We start from the raw sequence: 19,777 nt of genomic DNA, 5'->3' as shown, positions 1-19,777 counted from the left end.
CCCGTCGCAGAAGCAGAATCATCTGAATCAGCAGCCGCTGGTCACCTGCTGCAAGGGCTGCAGTCATCCAGGGATCTTGTCCTTGTTCGTCATGATGGCCTCGCATGCTTCCCTCATTCCAAGCTTTCCTCCAAGGAGAAGCAGATTCATCCAGCCATTGGTGTCTGTCATCACCGTCCCGCTGTCGCTCGCTCATTCTCGGTTCCCTCCACAAGCAAGTCTTGCGGAGCAGACGATCCTAGGGCCATCATCCTGCACGCATGCCCTGCACGGCTCTTTCAGTTTCCCTTACGAGTAAGAGACTACGGCGCAAAATCATTCAGCTCTCTCATCTTGGTCTCCTCTCCAAGCAAGACCTCTCAGGTTCCTTTACGAGTGAGTCATCCGGCGCAGAACGTTTGTGTCGCAGCGGTCCCGCATGGCTCGGATCTCAACTTCCTCTGCGGGTCAGGATGACAGAGGAGAAACCTCCACCTCTTTCATTCTGTCACGTACACCTTGCACGATTCTACCAGCTTCCTTTACAGGTAGGTGTAGCAGCTTACTCTGTAGGCAAGTGATTACGGAGTATGCCGACAGCTCTCTTATCCTTGTCAAAGCGGTTCCGCCTGGCCACTGTTCATGTCGGTTTCCTCTACGGGCACGAAGGTACAAAGTTCGTTCGTCCTTGTCCTGTCACGACTCTCCCAGCTTCCTCTACGGGTAAGGCTTACTTGTCGATGTCCCTCTCATCTCAGCCTTTCTCTCCTCTGAGAAGCCGTCACTGAGTAGACTCACTGTAGCAACTTTGACTGTCTCCTGCACGACTGTCTCAGCTTCCTCTATTGGCAACTCTTACAGCGAAGCGTCACACAGTCTTTGATTCTTGTCCTGCACGACTATCTCAGCTTCCTCGACAAGGAAGTCTTGCAGTTCAAAGTCATTGCCACAGCGGTTCCGCTTGGGTTTCCCCCCTGGAGAAGCCGTATTGAGTAGGATCATACCTGTCTTGTCCTGTTCATAGCGGTTCCGTACGGCCATCCCTTCCTACAACTCTCTCAGCTTCCTCAACAAGTAAGTCCCACAGTTGTGGCATCATCTCAACCCTATGTTTCCTTGTCATAGCGGTTCCGTATGGCTTCCCACCTCGGAGAAGCCGTACTGGATCAACTCATCTCGTCCCATTTGTGGTTGTCAAGAACTATCCTGCACGGGCTCCATCAGCTTTCATTACGAGCAAGTCTTATGCTGCAGTTTCTTGCCATAGCGGTTCCGCGTGAGGCTCTCTCTCTCTCTCTCTCTCTCTCTCTCTCATCTCAACCTTTCACTCCCTCGGAGAAGCCGGGCTGGGTGGAAACTTGATCCCAGACCCTGTTGGGTTTTGTCATAGCTGTCCGGCATTATTCTCTTTCAGTTTCCTCTGTATAGTAGTGCGAGGAATGCCTTGTCTATCTAAGAGATACAGAGTACTAAGAGCATACTTGTCGGTCGGAGTGACACGGATCTTCTTCTCAAACTTATCAACGTTCGCAATCTGAAGTCGCCTTCTCTTTTGTGTGGTATCGTGTACACCTTTTTCCTCTGACCTTTTCGACCTCGGAGCCTAATTCTCAAAGCCCAGTGATGGTTGTATGCCCGGACTGACTCGACAAGCGCCCAAAATGTCGTATAATATACAATGCGACTGCTCACGTCAATTGACGACTTCCCTCTTGATCAACTTACACCCAAAGGAATTCGAGACGAGAGGAGGGGGGGGCAGGATTGACATTCTTCCCCAATTGGGCACAAAGAAAGGGCGGAAAACTGCAGCAAACGACTTGAAGCGAGTCGACGATGGATCTCCCACCCTTCCCCCCTCCTTTACCCCCCCCCGGGGACAATGTAGTAGCCAGTATCCATTCGAGGCCGACAACCTCACCAAAATGTGTGTAATGTTGAACTCGGTGCGAGTGATGCGTCCCTACTCTCGACATGGGAGATCGTCGCACACAAAACTACAAGTAATCTGTAGATACAATCGCTCAAAACCGTGACCCGGCCTCTTATTGCCAAATGCTTTCATGGTCTACAGTGGAAGATGGTCCAGACTCTTTTCGATTACCTGACCCAGCCTAACGCACAATTGGTGGTCCATATTTCAGCATCGCCTACATATACTCAGAATGAAGGATGGGCCCCAGTCGAGGCAATCAAACGATGGGAGGACTTTGACCACGCGAGCCTCACCAAGCGATATCGCCAGTCTCTAGACGCAGACACAAGGCTGACCAGCACTGTGGAGGCCGCCGAGGAAGCTGCCCATGGCGTTATTCACGACGAAACAGCACTGACCATGCTCCTTGGGAGCACAAATATCAACATGGTATCTCGCGCTCTTCCTGGGTCATTGTTTCTCTCTGCCGGATCGCGAATCATCGCATATCCTGGTGTTCGACCCGATTGGGGTGCTGGGGAGTCCAACATCCATTACACCTCTCCAAGTCGCATCTGTCAAGCACTCGTCTGCGGGGACACCAAGGTGGGCTGGGACGTTGGACGTGCGATGCGCTTGGTAGGTGATGGCGACTACGAGGAACAGCCCGATGCTCACTTGGTCCGACCCTTTGAACAAATCCAGCACTATTGTACCGTATACGGCACGCGATATGGATTCATCCTGACAGACGAGTTTGTTGTCCTTGTCCGGGTGAAACTTTCACCCCCGGCGTCCAAACAAAGGGCCTCCAGGCCACCGAGGCAGACCATGCCGGAAAGCCATCGACGAGTGCGGTCGGACACGTCCACCAGTACCAACGTGTCGGACGTTTCGGACTCATTTAGCGCGATGTCATTCCGACCAAAGCCACAAGATGAGGATGTGGCTGCATTAGAGGTGAAGATAGTCCCGTGGGATCATGGAAGCTCGGAGGAGACTATTAACATCGCTCTTTACTTTATAATTCGGCTGGCAAGTGAAAGCCGAGAACTGTCCCATCACTATGAGTCATTCGATATCGATGTGAAAGTTCAGGGCAAGGAGAAACGGAAGAGGCCAGACGATAGCCATGAGAAATCGTCTGGGGGGAAGTTGAAGAAGCCGTGAGCGTTGGATAATGGGAACTTCCAATGCAGCCGGCGATTCGAAGGAGCTAACAAAGTCGGTATTGAGAACACCACCGATTAATGACATCGTTTCATTTCAGCATAGAGTTGTTCCCTATCCATCACTCTCACCTGCCTCGCATCCCCTGAGAGCGAGGAACAGCAGAAAAGGGCCCAGGAAAAAATTCGAGTGTCCAAGTTTTCAAGCCAAGCACTCGGCAAAAGTGCGAGGGTAGACGTTGCGGCCGGGTGTGTCGTCAGCTGTCTGGGGCAAAGAAGGCTAAGTTGCTCGATAACAGTACCCGTGAAAGCGACAAGAGACACCATCTTACTGCCCATTGACGCAACACCGCTGTCTTTCACTTCGGAACAAGATGCTGAGACAAAGTGTTCGAGATGATTCGCTACGGTTGTTGTCCATGCGGCTGGCCGTCCGGATGATGCTGGTTCTAAAAATGGTAGTACTGAGGAAAGCGAAGGGAAGAATGGCCCTGCAGAGCATTAGCCAATAGACCTAGAGAACAATATCAAGAGAACAAACCATCATCTGTCATCCCCACAGACAGAACAATGAGCGGAAGCTCGGTCGCCAATAGACTACGAGGAATGGCAGAAGACAGCACAGTACGGGTGTCCTCCTCCGTCAACCCTAGCAGTCGTCTGAAATGATTGAATAGATGAGCGGATTTTGCCCTTGAAGGTTGTCAGTATCAAAGATTGAGATATCGCACCAGAATCCTTCTTACATTTCAAGAACACAACTTCGAATGTTGCGACGTTCAACCTCCACGGCATGTTTGAACGTTCGTAACCGGAGTATGCCGTTCATCGCGTAGGGTCGTTCTCGAGTGAAAGTGTAGGCTCGACTGAAGTCGTGTAGAGCGATGTCGTGCGGCGAGTTTGGCAGACCAAAACAATCGGGCTTGATGTCGCCATGAAGTACGCCAAGCGCATGGGCGGACATTGCCATTCTCAGACGATCATTCAGTACACTTGAATACCACTTCTTCTCAAACGGAGATACATCCAGTTTCGCGAGCTCAGTGCGTAATGCTTCAGCATGCGGTGCAGAGTCATCGACGACACCCGCTGAATGAAGACGCCGACCTTCAAGTCCAATCGTCAGGACATCGAACACGATGCCTTGGCGACGCGAAGTCCGGACTGAGGAGCGTCCGAGAGGAGAGGCGGGGATTTCGATGGTTCCATGATATCGCCGGAAGAAAGATTGTTGAGATGCAGGGCAGAATTTTCGGATCCGCTCATAAGCCCTCGTTTCTAGGGCGAAGGGACTGAAATCATGTCGTACTTTCTGTAGGCTCGGCTTGGGATCGGAAAGGCGTGCTGCTTGTGCTTTTGCATCGTCATCCGCGTATGGCTTAAACTATAGCATATTCAGCCAAGGTGCTTTCTGGAATGAAGGACAAGGGGTACCAACCAATTTTACAGCATAGAACCCGGTTTCTCCTCGTGCAAGCCATACTTGCGCAGGCGCGTCTGGCACAGGATGGTTAAACGGGCGAACTAGTTCCAACAGAGTCTCATGGAACCGCAGAGGCTCTCTGTCGACATCCGACGCCCAAATCCAGTCTGGGATGCCCGGGGAATTGGCGAAGAATTCCTCTTCCCACGAGCGAGGGCTACCGAGCGAAAGCCTTTTGTGAGGATGTTCCTGAGGTGGAGGAGGGTCAAGAGGAAACTTCCGTTTGCAGGAAGCCGTCTGCATCAGCAGTTGTTTTCGATCGCGGTGTAATCAAGTTTGGAGGTGTAAGGAATGAGGAAGGGCATTTGACGCATGCACGGGCGGCTCACCAACACACTGTGCTGTTACGGGCCGTCAGGAAGAGAAAAGATGTCAGTGTTATCTGGCTACGTGGGTGGTGAGTGGTGAAGGGGGTTCCTACGGGAAGTTCGCGAGGCGTAGACAGCCGAAGACCGGTCCGAAATAGGAAAGTTAACCGACAAAGCTACATCATCGCAACATCATTTGCCATTTTGTCTCAGGCTCTGGGGCTACACATCTATTGGGCGGCACCTCAAAGATTTCATATATCTGCTACGAACCTGCTGCGTTCGCTCGCAACGGCCCATGTCGATCATGTCCCCAAATCTTTCCCCAGTGTCACAAAGCGAGCACATGGTTTTCAGCCTCATCACTGTGTGGTGCTTTATGCGCCAAGAGTTGTAAAGACTGTAATATGACAAGTCCTTCATCATACTAGACTTGGCCAGTACCAACTCGTACTAACTGATTGTTGATATCATGATTGATCCCCTCACCAACATTTTTCACATGCTCGTATGGAGTGTGACAAGTATCGACCGGATCTTATCATCGGGAGGGTCGGACCTACACGGCGCTTTATCGAGCAAAAGATTGATGGAGATTGTCCACTGTTTTACGAGGTACTTGATCCAAGTGTCAATCGCCCGGCCGCTCGCTGCGTGACCCAATTAGCACTCGTGCCTGATTTGCCTGCGCTCGAGCACTCACCATAAGCTATTCTGGCATTCGTGCGCGGCACTCCTTGTACCAAGTACGGAGTAGGTCCTAGTCCTTTAGACTTGGTTGTCTTCATCAAACAGTACCTCATGATTTGAGGAGATTCCGATATTCAGGATTCTTGGTCAGAACCAGCAGCGCAGCAGCGTCGGTATATAGCGCCTTTCTACTACTTGACTGGTGACGACGATACGGTACACATCATTTTCTCCTTCAACACGCGCGCTATTCTCTGGACGCCTTCTACGAGCTGTTCTTCCTCGTGCCACGCCCAACATAACCTCGTCCCTCTGCTTAATCGCTCACGTTCCCACTCGCGGCAGCAACAACTGGTCTTGCTCCCCCGTACCGCCATCATCCCGGACGATAAGATGCGGAGGTTGTACTCGTCGAGTGCGATCCTGGCAACCTCGTCTGATCGAATGCCCTCTGGAAACAAGATGTAGAGGAAGAAGCCCCCAAAAACCTCCTCCTCCTCCTTCTCCTCCCCCGTCCGGTCGGGACCGTCGACCTTGTACGATGCACCCGTGTCGATCTTGACACCCAACGGTTCCAGATACTCGTGGATGGCTTGTCGAAGGATGGCGGAGCGGTGCTGGTACAAAGGAATGAGAACGTTTCGAATGTGTCCCTCGAGGGCTCCCGTCCGAAGAAGGTGCTCAATGAGTGTCGAAGAGAACTGTCCTGGAGCGCCTCCCGACAATGTCGCGCCACTGCCATCACAAAGTCAGCACGCCCCCTTTTTACTCATTCATGAAACGGGAGCCAAATACTGACACACGGTTAAGTCTCAAAATGAACTTTGGTGTCGCCTCTGCCCACCCGCACCTCATACCTGGTCCGACCACCTTCGAAAACGATCCATTACTGACCGCGTTGCCCCATTCGAGGTTGCCGCCCGGCAAGGAAGAATCCACGTCCACAAGCCTCGGTGGAGGGGGAGGAGGAGGATAAGTCCTGGAAGAGTTGCTGCTGCTGCTGCTGCTGCCGTTCGTAGGTGGCGGGAAAAGAGTAGGAGAAGCACCGAGAGAACTGCCATTTGTTTGGGCCAGCCGGGTCTCGACGCTCCATGACAAAAAGTCGTAACAGTCATCCGTGATGAGGAGCGCGTCCTTTTCTCGGGCGAGTCGGACGAGAGCCTCTCTTCGCTCCAAAGGGTACGTCTTGGAGCTGGGATTGCTGAATGTCGGGACAAGATAAATGATGTGTCGGTAGAGCTTGGGATATTGTGGTGATCGTTTAAAACTTGCCAACGATGGAGCTTGTTCGATCTCTTTCACACCAGCCACAGTCCCATCTGCCCATGATCTATCCTGTTTGATATCTTGCTCACCATTCGCGGTCGCCTTTACGCATGATGCACCTTGTTTGCTCTTCTCCTCACCATCCACAACCTCGATCATGCTTCGCAGACGATCCACATCCATCCCGTCGGCATCTTCAGGGACACCGACGAGACGACCCTGGAATCCTGCATCATCAAATACGGTGCACGCGAGGAAGTATGTGGGCTCGACCATCCAGACTCGACGTGTATACACCGGGTCCGAGAAAGCCGCCATGATACAGGCCAGGTTGCCCGAGGCGCCCGCCGTGATGCAGATCCTCTCAGGAGATATAGGTACAGACGTGGTGGTGGTGCTGCTGCTGTTGTCGACATTCACCGTCCCGGCTGGTGGCGACCGCGATCGATACAGGCGAGAGAGCCACTCGGCACATTCTTTACGCAGAGCCGGATCACCTATGTTGGGACCATAGAGCATGGCTTCTGTGGCACGTTTCGGGTCTGACAGTGTCGCCTCGGCAGCCTCGAGTAATGATCCTCTGGGTAACAAACGCGGAGTGGGCCATCCTTTCTGAAGATCGATATGTGCCAGGGCAGCGGTGTTGGAAGTCTCTACCACCATGATAGTATTGCAGATGTCGGATACGGTAAGGCAGGATTCACCCTGCCCGAATTGAAAGAGTGATGCCACTCAATGAGCTGGAGAGCAATGGAAGCAGTCGGTGTATGAGCACCGCGATTCCTCGCTCGCCGAGTCGATGGGAGAAGCTGGTGGGTGAGAATCGGTATGGCCTCTCTCGACGAATCGAAGCCGCACAAGCACCAAAGCAACGATGGTGATCTTCAATGGGCCGAAGAAGAAAGGGAGCAGCTGGTTTGTACGAACCGCTGTCACACTCTCTCGTCGAGTCGAAGGAAGCAGCTGTTGGACGAGAACCAGTACCATCCCCTCATTGAACCGAAGCCACACGAGAACAAAAGCAACGAGATTTCTCTACTTACCTCTGCGTACTTTGAGATGTTTCTCGGACATTCTGCAAAGATCGTTGAAGCGGATTGGAGCGTGATCGGTTAGAACGGATCATGTCGACACGCCCCCGGATGGACGTGTAGCTGAACTCCATGGTCGTAGCCAACGCGTCGGATGTATGACCGCGATCGATTGCGCAAAGAGCATCACTGAAGAAATCGACCACTGCTGCTCTCGTGCGGTGTTGACATGACAGAGGATGCCGACATGAACGGAGTTTGGGAGATCGAGATCCCCGATCATCGTCGTCGGACTGTCGAAAGTCCTAGTGCCGCCCGATGGAAATTTAGCTGGTCGACACGGACCAAATAATCCGCCGCCGTCGAACCGCTTTTCTCGGTCGCTGAACGACCATCATCCTCCAACTGCATTTCCCTCTTGAACCGAATCAAGGACTCTAAATGATCCTCCCCAAAGAGGCTTATCATTTCCTTTTCTCGCTCATACAAATCATGTGGATCGTCTCTTCAACGTGCGATTACAAGTCTTTCCTCGGATGCGTGTCCGTTTGAGGCCGTTGAGATGGAATTCGTCGGACGCGCACTCGCTTTCCGTAGTGCGACCCTGTTATGCGATGCATTGTCCCTAGGGCCATATTCAACGGTGAGGTCTTAGCAACCCATGATTGGTGGCTAGCTATCTTTCCACTGGAGAAGGAAACCGTTCCCTAGTATTTCCTCCCTGCGAGCCATTTCTTATTTCATTTTGTGAGTTTTTTGACAGTGTGAATCTTATCATACTGAAGAGTAAGCCCCTTATTTCTATTTTGATCTCTTTGTGTGAGTCTTTGACACGACATATACTACCGTACCAACATACCAACGATCACAACGATGCCAAAAATCAATACAACTCTCGATGCCGAACAGGCAGCCTTCGATGCAGAAGTCAATGAGATCAAACAATGGTGGCAATCAAGCGCCAAACAACGACAATTGAAGCGGTACATCTCCGACCCGTCATCCCATCTCGAAACCGCTGTGTGCTGGTAATATGCTGATGGAACAGGACAGACCATACCCAGCCGAGCGCATCGCGGCGTTACGCAGCTCCATCAAACAAAAGTATGCGTCAAGTGACATGGCCCTGAAACTCTGGGACCAGATGACCGAGCACCAGAAGAATGGAACGGCCGAGTTGACCTTTGGCTGTACGGATCCCCTCCAGGCAGGTGTGATGGCGAAGCACCAACAGGTGAGTTCGATATCGTTTGAAGGGTCGCAAAGACGTACATGAGCCTGACATGTTTCGCTCACCGCGGCAAAGACCGTCTACGTCTCCGGAGCTTTGTGCGGCTATTCTCAAGTCAGCCAACCTGGCATGGACCACGCGGATTACCCTTGGGATACGGTTCCGGCGACAGTCAACAAGATCTTCCGGTCTCAGCAGTGGCAGGACCAACGACAGCGACAGTTTCGCTTCTTGTATCCCAAGTCGGAGCGCGAGGGACTCGACAACTGGGACTTTTTGACCCCGATTGTCGCCGATGGAGACATGGGCTTTGGTGGACTGACCCATACCATGAAGATGACTCGAGCCTTTGTGGAGGCCGGTGTTGCCATGTTTCATCTCGACGATCTGGCAATCGGTAAGACTGAGTTCTGTCTCGTCTTCGAAAAGACCATCAACTTGGAGTATTGACCCTCTTCTTTTCCCACAGGAGCAAAGAAATTCACGACGGGCGAAGGACGAACAGTCATCCCCACGAGCGAATATCTGTCGCGACTGACGGCTGCCCGCATGCAGATCGACATCATGGGCGCTGAAACGGTACGGATGCCCCTTGTTCCCGTTCGCATCATTGTACGCAGTGCTAACTTTTGGGGACTTTGCCAGATCTTGATGTGCCGATGTGACACGGATCATTCGAGTTACATTACCTCGGTGATGGACCCTCGCGACCACGCGTACGTCCTGGGTGCCACGAAGCCTGTCGAGCCCCTCACGTCTGTTCTCTCCAGGGCGCTCGCATCCGGGTCCGACTACGCGCAGGCCCAGAAGGACTGGATCGCGTCGGCCGAGTTGAAGACGTTTGACGACGCAGTCGCCGCGCACGGATCCGGCAATCCCGAGGGTGTCGCTGCGTACAAGGCCGCCGTCAAGTCTTCCCTTTCTTCTTCGCCAACTGCACCTCCGTTGTCGCTGACCGCTCGACGTGCCTTGGCCGCGCAGCACCTCGGCCACGAGCTTTACTCGACCCTCCTCTTCGACTGGGACCTCGGCCGCACCCCAGAGGGCTCGTACCGATTCGCACCGACCGTCGACGCCGTGGTCTCTCGGGCCCTGCTCGCCGCCAAACTCGGCGAGGTGACTTGGGCACGCATGGACTACCCGGTCCCTTCGGACATTGATGCCTTCCACACGGCCGTCCGCGCCGTGCACCCGGACCGAAAGTTTGGGTTCGGCTACACGGGAGGCTACAACTGGCTAGGGGCTGGTTGGTCGGCCGAACAAGTCAAGGAGTTTCCGTGGGAGAGTTCCAAGAAATATGGCATTGTCTGGCACGTTCAACCCATTTGGGCGCTGCAGGGTCAGAGAAGGGCCGCCGATTCGTTCGCCAAGTTGTGGCAGGGAGGTGGAATCGCGGCGTACATGAATGTCGTCCAGGGTCCTGAATTGAAGCAAACGTACCCCGGATTGACAGCCAGAGAGACTGACGAGGTTGACGACGACAAAGACGACGGTTACGCTCGATTCAAATTTTCCGGTGCTTACCTTGCAGATGCGTTGTTGGAAACCGCCACTATGGGCATAGACATGGATGACGGTGGTGGTGATGATCGGAAGGGATTGTTGAAGATGGGAGAAGGAGTTGTCAAAGGTCCCAAGGCGAATAGATTTGGGTAGATGGTTAGAATCTCGGAAAAACAGGCAGACAGGCGAGGGCAGTTAGGCGATAGTGCGTAACACCCAGATCTGCATTGCGCATGAAGCTATACTTCTCCCTACTTTGACTGTTGCGCGTTTCTCCAGACAATTTTGAGTGACTGCCTGCTGGTAGTCTCCCTTTGCTAGACGCCTCCCGTGTCGTGGTCAGTGATCCATTATCCTGTTTTGCCCGGAGGCAAATCGAGAATCATGGGTTTTAACGAGTACAATTCCCCATCGACAAGTTTTTTCTGCCTCTCAGGAATGGTCGATGTAATAGCAAAATGCACCTTGCCTGACTTATATCGACAGGGTTGGAAAAGGCTTCCGCTGGCATGGATTCCAGTGACACTGGTACACACTACACGCAACTAACAGGTATGCGAGAGTGTAACCTATCACCTCCCGCAATGGTTTGTCAGTATTGTACTAGGTTCGAAAGGAAAATGAGTCAGAACCAGGGTGGGAGCTTGTACTCAGCGATAAAGGGGAAGCCTGCTTACTGTACGGAGTACAGGAATGCTACCAGGCTCACACCTGTGCGTGATTGGCCGCCTTAGCACTACCGGATATCAGGCTATATACCCCAAAGGGTTTGGTCGCCTTACCTGGCGCTGAGGGCCATGAACTTACTATGTACATACTTGGTGGCTATGCTCAAATCGAAGGCAACGCTCAACACCAAGTTAGCCCTCCTTCGTACTTGAATTCTATCATTTCAAATGCAGAGTCGTGACCTGCGACAACCTGTCAGGTTGAAAACTTCTGTTCATTGTCTTGCAAATCTACTAGGCCGACCCCCGTTCGTATGATCTCGGAGAGCACACTTTGAGGCAGGGCCATCGATGCCCAGCCACCGAAGCTCCGCTCGTCTCTTCAAAGTATTTTGCTCGCAAAGCTTCACCGATCGTGACTGTTGGTGGCCGGAAATTTTACACACTTCTGCCTTACGCAGATCGAGATTCTTGCCCGGCGTCTTACGCATAAGACCCTCTGCGAGATCGTACATGGGTAAGCTTTTGACGGAATTTGTCAACAGAAGGACATGTACCCCGTCTGTATCGACAGGGATGAAATGATGCTAGACATACCTACCTAGGTACCTACCAGAGGGTTGCTTGCACGAATATCAATGCAGATACCTGTCACCTGAGATACAAGCTATATAAACCTCTGACTTGCTTCTACAATAACAAGGTATCAGGTATACGCGCCGAGTTCCTGCCTGTGCAATTCTTCTTTCTTGCTATCATCCTCATCCATCGCCTGCTGAATCACATCGTGAGGTCGCTCGGGGAGCGCCGGTTTGACGACGACTCCCTGACTTTCTGATGGCTCGCCGTGGCCGAAGAATTCATCGTGATGTTCATCCGCCGTGGGACTTGACGGTGCAGATTCTGTGGGAGCCTCTACCACCAAAACCTCGTCTTCAGCCTCAACATTCGCCAGCAACGAGCTTTGTCGTTTTCGCCGTTCCGGAAGCGGTGGCTTTTGCGCTGGTTTGGGCGACGTCACAATCGAGCCATTGGTTCCACGGCGCTGTGGCAGTAGCGGAGGAGGCACTGGTTTTCTTTTCGGAGCGATGAAGCTATTCCTGGGTTTCTCAGGTGGAGGGAGCGGCGTTCCAGGAGGGGGTAAGGGTCTTCCACGACCCATGGGCTCTCGCGGAGTTGGAGGAACACTGGGGTTGTTGTTCTCTTTCTCGCCAGCAGCTTGGTTTTCCCGCTGTCGATTCCTTGCCAGCACGCCCCATCCCCATTTTTGAGCCGCCGCAGCCGCAGCGTTGACAGATGCGAGAGCTTGCTTTCTGTCCGCATTGGTCATGGATCTGACTCCTTGTGCAAAGGTCTTTGGTTTGGTCGATTGCCCCGCCGACCTAGGCCTTTCTTCAGTCACATCAATTGTATTGCCAGAATTCGTCGAATTCCGACTTGACATCGTTGAGCTTCTTCCGGCTGAAGTAGACATGGGAGTCGGGGCGAATTCTTCCGACATTGGAATTTCTACTGAGAGGTTTGACGCGTTGCTCGCGCTGCGTTCCTTTTCTCTCATTGCGGCTGCCATTGAGGACTCGACGGGCGGTGATCCAGCTTGCGATTCCGGCGGCGATGGGGTCTCAGATGTCGATCTATTGGATAAATCCTTCAAAAAGTTCGCGACGCTGTCCTTCTTGGCACTGGCGTCGGATCCTCGAGTCGGACTGTTGACATCGGCGTGATCAGCAGTCACGGTAGGGTTTGCAGCGCTGGCAAGGGATGGTGATCTCATCAATCTCGGAGTAGAAATATCAGCCTTGTTCGGAGATTCTGACCCCGACCTCTTGAGGCCCAAAAATTCGTTCATGGAGGCGATGGATTTCTTCGAAAGGGTCGGCTTCTGTTTGGCGTCGCTCAGTGCGGGCATGCTCATAACACGGTCGTCTTGCCCAAGTTCCACGGGCGTTCTCGTTCCCGAAGTTCCTGCCTCAGCCTCGTCTTCTGGCTCTTCGTTCGGGATTTCGGTTGAAGTGGCAGCCGTGGCTTCTCTCTGCCAAATGCCCCCACGATAACGTTGATTCCTGGTGTCGAAGAAGGGGACATCGTCCCAGAAAGGCTGACATATGCTTTCGGCAATGACTTCCCGGATTCGACTCTCAATTGCGCGTAGAATCCAAGTGTAGGTAATTTGGCGCGAGCTGACGATGGGTTCTAGGACGAGATCCAACTGCGGCATCTTTTCGAAGCTGAACCAGAGCCGATTGCTCGGAGGCGGCTTGAACCTGACGAGGGCATGGCCTTGGAGTTTCTTGCACGTGGCTGCCAGAACCATGTCGACCTCTCGTGGTTTAAACCGAGAGCCCAGCTCGATTCGCGCCGTGGCTGCGATTTCTATCCTGAAGTGTCCGGTATAGTCCACGTCTGCCTCGACCGTGCAGTCGCCATTCACAGTCAGATCCTTCAGCCGAGGGTTCGTGATGAAGGGCGCACCGGTGCCTGTATCGATCTTTTGCAAAGCTAGCTTGGTGATGAAATTTGGCTTCTTGACCCGGGAGATCTTTTTGGTCAGCTTGGTCCGGATGAAATTTTCCAGCTCTGGTGTCTTGTACATGGCTAGAAACAGGCGACCGATCATGGCATTGAGCCACCTCGTCTGCAACTGCTCCTCGGATGAGTGCAGCTTCTGGACCAAGTTGACAATATGTTGAACATCGAATTCTTGCGCCACAGGCAAGTCTTCGCCGACCGTCTTTTCCTGATTCTTGAGTAATGCAAAATAAAAATCCTCCTTCTCTGACAGGCTCTCGCTAAACAGGAAGAAGGGTAGCGATTTGGGTGTATCACCGGCTCTTGTTTTCTTCCTCCGTAGTCGTATGGCATGTCGTTTGATCCACAATTCCCCTTCTGGCAACTCTTCTCCCCCTCCATAGATATCGACGTCATGGTACTCCAAAGAGATCACGTAGCGCACTTCCAGCTGTTGTATGTCATCGTACAGCATGAGATGGCCATGTCTCAACACCACATAGAAGACGTTGTTGGCGTTCTTGGCCGTCTTCCCCGCCGCATCCTTGTTCGGCTCTATCGTAGGCTTTTGCGAGCGGTCAAAGATACTCCGGTACATTGTCTGGTAGACACTCGGAGACTCCTGAGCAACCACCTCTCCCGCCGGACTAAGCTTGTCGGGAGGCTTGCCATTGACGCCACCGGGGACGTATTCTCTACATACGGCGAAGTACCCCGCGGCGACGTCGGAATCATGTTGCCGATGGAATTTGTCGACCAGAGTATCGGTCTCGCTCTTGAAAGCTATCTTGTCATCTTCGGGACGGGCCAGAAGGGCGGGATCCTGGATGGGAGGATCGTGTTCGACGTTCGGAGGAGGTAAGGTGAGGTAGGCATGAATGAGGAGGAGGCCGAGGAGGAATGGAACGAATGTTAGACCGCCGAAGAGATATACACCCAAAAACCATTGCAAGGAACCCATTGATTAGCCAGGCATGGAGAAGCAGGGACGTTGCAGGCGAACGCTCGCAACCATTGGGGAATTGTTTTCTCTTTTCTTCTTGTCTGAAACGAATGTATGTCGGGCAGAATCGACAGCAGGAACAAGGAATTAAGTGCTGACAAGAGGCTGGGATAAGTCTTGAGAGGATGCTGGGGGTGGAATCGCGAGATGGGTTGAGAGTATCTGCGTCTTGTCTGCGTCAACAACAGGCAAAGAAGGCGGGAACCAATGGGTGACGTAGGGTGAACCACAAGGCATGCGGAGACTAACAAAATCGTCTACATAATTTGTGTTTCGGGCACTCGTATGAATCGCTCCAGGTATGGGTTTACGGAATACGAGTAGGCTCAAGATCTCCTACGACCGGTAGTACCGGCAGTACAGTAGTCCTCTGTCTCTCTCTCTGTGACTACAGTACGTAACATAACTGTTAGACGGATGGTGGGCACGTGACTCTAACGGTCAGAGCAAGGCTGCCGCTGAGTAATCAGCGCAGCTTCCATAAAACAACGCCAAATCAAAGCCGTGTCAGTAAAGATCATTATACGAAATCCCAAAATTGATGAATCTAGCTAATCACAGGCTGATACTCCCGAACGAGATCAGAGTGTCGAAATCTTGGTAATCTCCCCATTGAATCATAAGTTTCGACACGAAGAAACTTGTGCCGGCGAGGAGAAAGTCTGTGCTCTTTGACGCATATCGGGCCGAGAATACGGGCGAGGATCACATGGTCAACCTCCAGAAGCCACCTCGCTTCCATTTCTGGCCCGGACAGACACAGGAAAGCTTTGCTAGCCCAAGCGCATTCTTGTGCAGCTGGCCGTAGGGTCGAGATGCTTTTGGCGATGAGGCGTGCGTTCTCCAGTCATGCTCATGCACCCCGCACAACTTGCACGGAGAAACTCAAGCTCTTTTTGGGCGAAGTCGAAGTTAGCTACGCGAGCCGATCAACAACTACGTGCTTCGCATCCACCGATTGGTGACCCGAGATATTCTCAGACGTGGATCTAATTGCTGTGTCAATCTGTCTATTCTGCTTGAAATACTTTCCTCGATCTTTCGTTTTCTCCGTGGCTAATGTTCTTCCTCTTTTCAACACTAACATCTCAGGACTTGACGCCCCCAGGTTGTTTTGCTAATACCCTAAGATCCCTGAAGTCGGCATTGATTTTCAAATACGAAGACGGTTGAACCTTTGTTGCACCAAAACCTGAGAAGGTCCTTGATTTCTTTCGGCGCTCCAGCCGGCAGTCATCATAAGCATTGATACTCTACCTGAACCGTAAGATCCTTGCAACATCTCGACGACCAAGGTGGTCTTTCCAGCATGTCAAACCTTCTCTCTACCGAGCAGCAAGCTCGGGCTGCAAAGGCCTATGTTCTCCAGGAGCTACGGAAGACTGATGTTGGGAGCTCAATTCTCGCAGAGGAAGCATTCTACGGTCGCCTGGATATGAACTTTGTCACCGTCTTCGCCATCTTTGCAGAATTGTACGGATACCGCCACGATTGTCTTGACCAACTCGTTGATCTAATGTTGATGTGTGGCAAATCGTGGATGGAGAGGGATCCCGAGCTGCAGAAATTGGACAAGGCGCGAGAACTCGATCCAGAATGGTACCTTTCCAACCAGATGCTGGGCGGTGTTTGCTACGTCGACAGATACGCGAAGAACCTGGACGGCATCAGAGCAAAAATCCCATACTTTCAAGAACTTGGCTTGACGTATCTGCACCTCATGCCCCTCTTCGAGTCTCCAAGGCCGCTCAACGATGGAGGCTACGCTGTTTCTAGCTATCGAGATGTCGAGCCGGCCCTTGGAGATATCCACCAGCTCAAAGCACTTGCAACAGAACTTCGCAAAGCCGGGATAAGCCTAGTGCTTGATCTGGTCTTCAATCACACCTCCAACGAGCACAGATGGGCAAGGAAAGCCGCCGAGGGCGACCAGGAACATTCGGCCATGTATTGGATATTTCCTGATCGGAATGTTCCAAGTGCCTTTGAGCGCTCGACGCGAGAGATTTTTCCCGACGATCACCCCGGCTCCTTTATACAGTTACCTGACGGTCGATACGTCTGGAGCACATTCTATCACTTCCAGTGGGACCTAAATTACTCTAATCCGACCGTCTTCCGTGCCATGGCCGAAGAAATGCTTTACCTGGCCAACATCGGAGTGGACTTCTTTCGCATGGACGCCGTGGCGTTTATGTGGAAACAAATGAACACAGACTGTGAGAACCTCCCAGAGGTCCACAAGCTCCTTCGAGCTTTCAATGCCCTCTGTAGGATCGCGGCCCCTTCGGTGTTGTTCAAGTCGGAAGCCATTGTACACCCCGATTTTGTCGTACAGTACATCGATCGCTACGAATGTCAGCTCAGTTACAATCCTCTTCAAATGGCGTTGACGTGGGAGGCTTTGGCGACACGAGATGCTTCCATGCTCACACAAGCTATCGAACGCAGACACAACATTGCAAGGGGTTGCGCGTGGGTCAATTATGTGCGCAGCCACGACGATATCGGCTGGACGTTTTCCGACAGTGACGCGTTGGAGCTTGGAAAGGAAGGTGGTAATCATCGTAAATTTTTGAATGCTTTCTTTGTCAACAGGCATCCTGGCTCATTTGCCAGAGGCGTCCCGTTCCAAGACAATCCTCGGACGGGCGACTGTCGGATATCCGGCACTACCGCATCTCTGGCAGGTCTCGAGTCTGGTCAGGATGGCGCACTGGAGCGTATCCTTCTGGCCTATTCCGTTGCCATGAGCACCGGGGGTATCCCTCTCATCTATCTGGGTGACGAAGTCGGTCAATTGAATGACTACTCATACCTAAATGACCCGGCCAAGATGGACGACTCTCGTTGGGTCAATCGACCTTGGTACCCTGAGCAGCGTTACAACGAGCGACACGATCCCGACACGACAGCTGGGAGATTGTTTTCTGGCATGAAACATCTGATCCAACTACGCAAGACCACGGAAGAAATTGCAGGCGGAAGGGCAATTGGGTTCTACACCGGCAACCCTGCGGTGCTCGGATATCAAAGGCCAGGACCGCACTCGAACGTCTTGTGTTTGTGTAACTTCTCCGATGACCCACAATGGGTCGGTCGACACAGATTCATGGGCATGCCTCCGACCGCCTACGATCTTGTCGGTGGCCATGATATCGAGTTGCGATCATCAGGCATCCAGTTGCGGGCGCATCAATACGTTTGGCTGAGGTACTAAGTCGGTTCTCCAATATTGCCAGCACGTATGAAAAATGTCCTTGGACTGGCCTTGCATGCCACACCCGATTCCCAAACTGTTATTGGGTGCTCAGCCTTCGGAATCAAGGATCTGTCTCGCCAGTTGGGCCGGCGTGGTCCCAGGTCTCCCGATCAGCCACTCCAATATGTTCGGATTGCTGTACAGTCCTCTGGTATTGTAATACAGGAGCATCCGCTCCGGACCGTCCTTGTTGATTTGTGGGGCGTCGCTGGTTCCAAACGAGCCTTCAGACATCATTTCCACACTCTGTTCAAACGCGACCACCTGGACCTCGAGCTCTTTCCCCAACACCTCCGCGACCGACTTGAGGTAGTCGATGTACTTCATCGGCAGCGTACTCACGGTCTGATATGTGGCGTAGAAATGCCTGGACCTTTCTCGAATCACCCTGACCGAGGCTTCGGCGTAGTCCAGGAGAGTCGTGAACGAGAATGCCGTCTCGGGGTTGAACAGCGCCCGGTGCGTTATTTTGGTCGCGTCCTTTTGTGCGATCAGTGGCCCCATGGAGAGGTCGGTGAAGTTGCTCGGTTGTAAAATGGTGTAGGGTAGCATGGACTCGGTGAGGTACTCCTCGACGTATCGTTTCCGGTCATGATGGAGCATCTTGGTCAACTCAGGATGGACGGCGGAGCTGAATACAAAATGAGCGAAACGTGACCCGGGCTTTTTTGACTCGGTAACGGCAGCATCGACCATGTTTATCCCAAAATGTGTCTCTCCAGGGTCAAATGGGGGCCCAACGTAGTACACAGTGCTGGCTCCGGCAACCACGTTGGCGCAATCGGCCCAAATGCCAAAGTCTGCCTGAACGACTTCGGCCTTGGGGTATCTATTCTTAAGACGGTCCCGAGAAGACTGCGAATGTACGACCAGCCGAAGCTCGTACCTTGATTCTTCGTAGAGGAGCGGGATGATGGGACTGCATGCCCTACCGGAGGCGCAGGTGAGGACAATTATCTCTGTCATGTTGACGTTATTATAATAACTGTGACCTTGGCGATCCAGAACTTGACAGGACTTGGCTATACCAAGTCCCTACATATAGTTGTTATTAAAGGCTAAAAATATGACCCAACCCGCTATCATATGATAATTTCACGGCTTGCTTCTGACTATCAAGGTTTGGCCCTATCTGCAATGTCTCCTCGAGCTGACTGATCAGTTCAGAGCCCGGTCGGTTGGACGGAGCATGCCTGAAATGTACGCCCAAACGACCTGGTCTACCGTAATGTCTGTTTTTGATCCCCTCCACTAATCGCCATGCGCACAAACTTCGGTCCTGAGAGGCGCTGGAATGCCATCAAGCACGGCTGTCCGCACCCCGGAAGCGAGGGCATGTTTCGAAGCATCATCGCCACAAAAGCCTTGATGGAAGGGCGTGACCTGCTAGGTCGAGTTGATGTGGCGATGCGATAACATGCTCCGGTAGGCCCGCAACTCAACATGTGGTTCGACTCTTTGTCAGCTTCGGCATCTCACGAATGGCGAGGTCGCGACGAAGCTGACTGACCAGACTCCTAGTCCGATTGCGCTTCCGTCCGCTTTTCTTTCTGGCCAGTGTGCTCATAGGTAAATTGATCATTGCGTCTTGTTGCGTCACACCGGGTTCGGATAGTGAGACACCGATTGCCCCATGGCATCTGTTATCGACATCATTGCCCGGTCTGAAGGGGGGTTGGAGCGTACAACGGCAGGCCACAACAATATCTGGCAGGAACGGAAGGACGGATCGTATAAATCGAGGTTGGACTAGTGGCTTCG

At 52.6% G+C, this 19,777-nt stretch overlaps 7 protein-coding genes across 11 annotated transcripts; 3 read left to right on the top strand and 4 right to left on the bottom strand.

Moving 5' to 3' along the window:
- Positions 1 to 1,846: 1,846 nt before the first annotated feature.
- PV06_08256 lies at positions 1,847 to 4,937 on the bottom strand. 2 transcript variants are annotated; one of them, XM_016409571.1, is made up of 4 exons: positions 4,502 to 4,937; positions 3,810 to 4,447; positions 3,605 to 3,756; positions 1,847 to 3,554 (listed from the first exon to the last, which is right to left on the bottom strand). In XM_016409571.1, the coding sequence occupies exons 1-4, from the start codon at positions 4,787 to 4,789 to the stop codon at positions 3,142 to 3,144; spliced, it is 1,491 nt and encodes a 496-aa protein (XP_016259879.1). In that variant the 5' UTR covers positions 4,790 to 4,937; the 3' UTR covers positions 1,847 to 3,141. The 2 variants fall into 2 exon arrangements, with proteins under 2 accessions (XP_016259879.1, XP_016259880.1); XM_016409572.1 differs by having other exon boundaries at positions 1,847 to 3,756.
- On the top strand, positions 2,060 to 3,064 carry PV06_08257 (uncharacterized protein; the record flags this gene model as incomplete). The annotated part of the gene is made up of 1 exon (XM_016409573.1): positions 2,060 to 3,064. One exon carries the CDS (start codon positions 2,060 to 2,062, stop codon positions 3,062 to 3,064), a length of 1,005 nt encoding a protein of 334 aa, XP_016259881.1.
- Positions 4,938 to 5,328: 391 nt separating the features above from the next.
- Positions 5,329 to 10,853, top strand: PV06_08254 (isocitrate lyase; the record flags this gene model as incomplete). 4 transcript variants are annotated; one of them, XM_016409569.1, is made up of 5 exons in its annotated part: positions 5,329 to 6,292; positions 6,355 to 8,824; positions 8,895 to 9,469; positions 9,542 to 9,651; positions 9,718 to 10,853. In XM_016409569.1, exons 3-5 carry the CDS (start codon positions 9,202 to 9,204, stop codon positions 10,726 to 10,728), a joined length of 1,389 nt encoding a protein of 462 aa, XP_016259877.1. In that variant the 5' UTR covers positions 5,329 to 6,292; positions 6,355 to 8,824; positions 8,895 to 9,201. The 4 variants fall into 4 exon arrangements, with proteins under 4 accessions (XP_016259877.1, XP_016259874.1, XP_016259876.1 ...); XM_016409566.1 differs by having other exon boundaries at positions 5,329 to 8,824; positions 8,895 to 9,075; positions 9,148 to 9,469; positions 9,718 to 10,728; XM_016409568.1 differs by having other exon boundaries at positions 5,329 to 8,824.
- PV06_08255 (uncharacterized protein) lies at positions 5,736 to 7,473 on the bottom strand (the record flags this gene model as incomplete). Its single annotated transcript, XM_016409570.1, has 2 exons — positions 5,736 to 6,279; positions 6,344 to 7,473. The coding sequence occupies 2 exons, from the start codon at positions 7,471 to 7,473 to the stop codon at positions 5,736 to 5,738; spliced, it is 1,674 nt and encodes a 557-aa protein (XP_016259878.1).
- Positions 10,854 to 11,506: 653 nt separating the features above from the next.
- PV06_08253 (uncharacterized protein) lies at positions 11,507 to 15,078 on the bottom strand. Its single transcript, XM_016409565.1, has one exon. The coding sequence runs from the start codon at positions 14,710 to 14,712 to the stop codon at positions 11,950 to 11,952; it is 2,763 nt and encodes a 920-aa protein (XP_016259873.1). The 5' UTR covers positions 14,713 to 15,078; the 3' UTR covers positions 11,507 to 11,949.
- Positions 15,079 to 16,063: 985 nt separating this feature from the next.
- Positions 16,064 to 18,239, top strand: PV06_08252 (uncharacterized protein; the record flags this gene model as incomplete). The annotated part of the gene is made up of 1 exon (XM_016409564.1): positions 16,064 to 18,239. The coding sequence occupies one exon, from the start codon at positions 16,064 to 16,066 to the stop codon at positions 17,972 to 17,974; it is 1,911 nt and encodes a 636-aa protein (XP_016259872.1). The 3' UTR covers positions 17,975 to 18,239.
- PV06_08251 (uncharacterized protein) lies at positions 17,963 to 18,982 on the bottom strand (the record flags this gene model as incomplete). Its single annotated transcript, XM_016409563.1, has 1 exon — positions 17,963 to 18,982. The coding sequence occupies one exon, from the start codon at positions 18,980 to 18,982 to the stop codon at positions 18,065 to 18,067; it is 918 nt and encodes a 305-aa protein (XP_016259871.1). The 3' UTR covers positions 17,963 to 18,064.
- Between the last annotated feature and the right edge of the window lie 795 nt (positions 18,983 to 19,777).

This window comes from Exophiala oligosperma (genome assembly GCF_000835515.1).
Source record: "Exophiala oligosperma strain CBS 72588 unplaced genomic scaffold supercont1.8, whole genome shotgun sequence".
Lineage (NCBI taxonomy): Eukaryota > Fungi > Ascomycota > Eurotiomycetes > Chaetothyriales > Herpotrichiellaceae > Exophiala > Exophiala oligosperma.
Note: the sequence above shows the minus strand (reverse complement) of the source record. Positions and strands in the feature narration are given on the sequence as shown.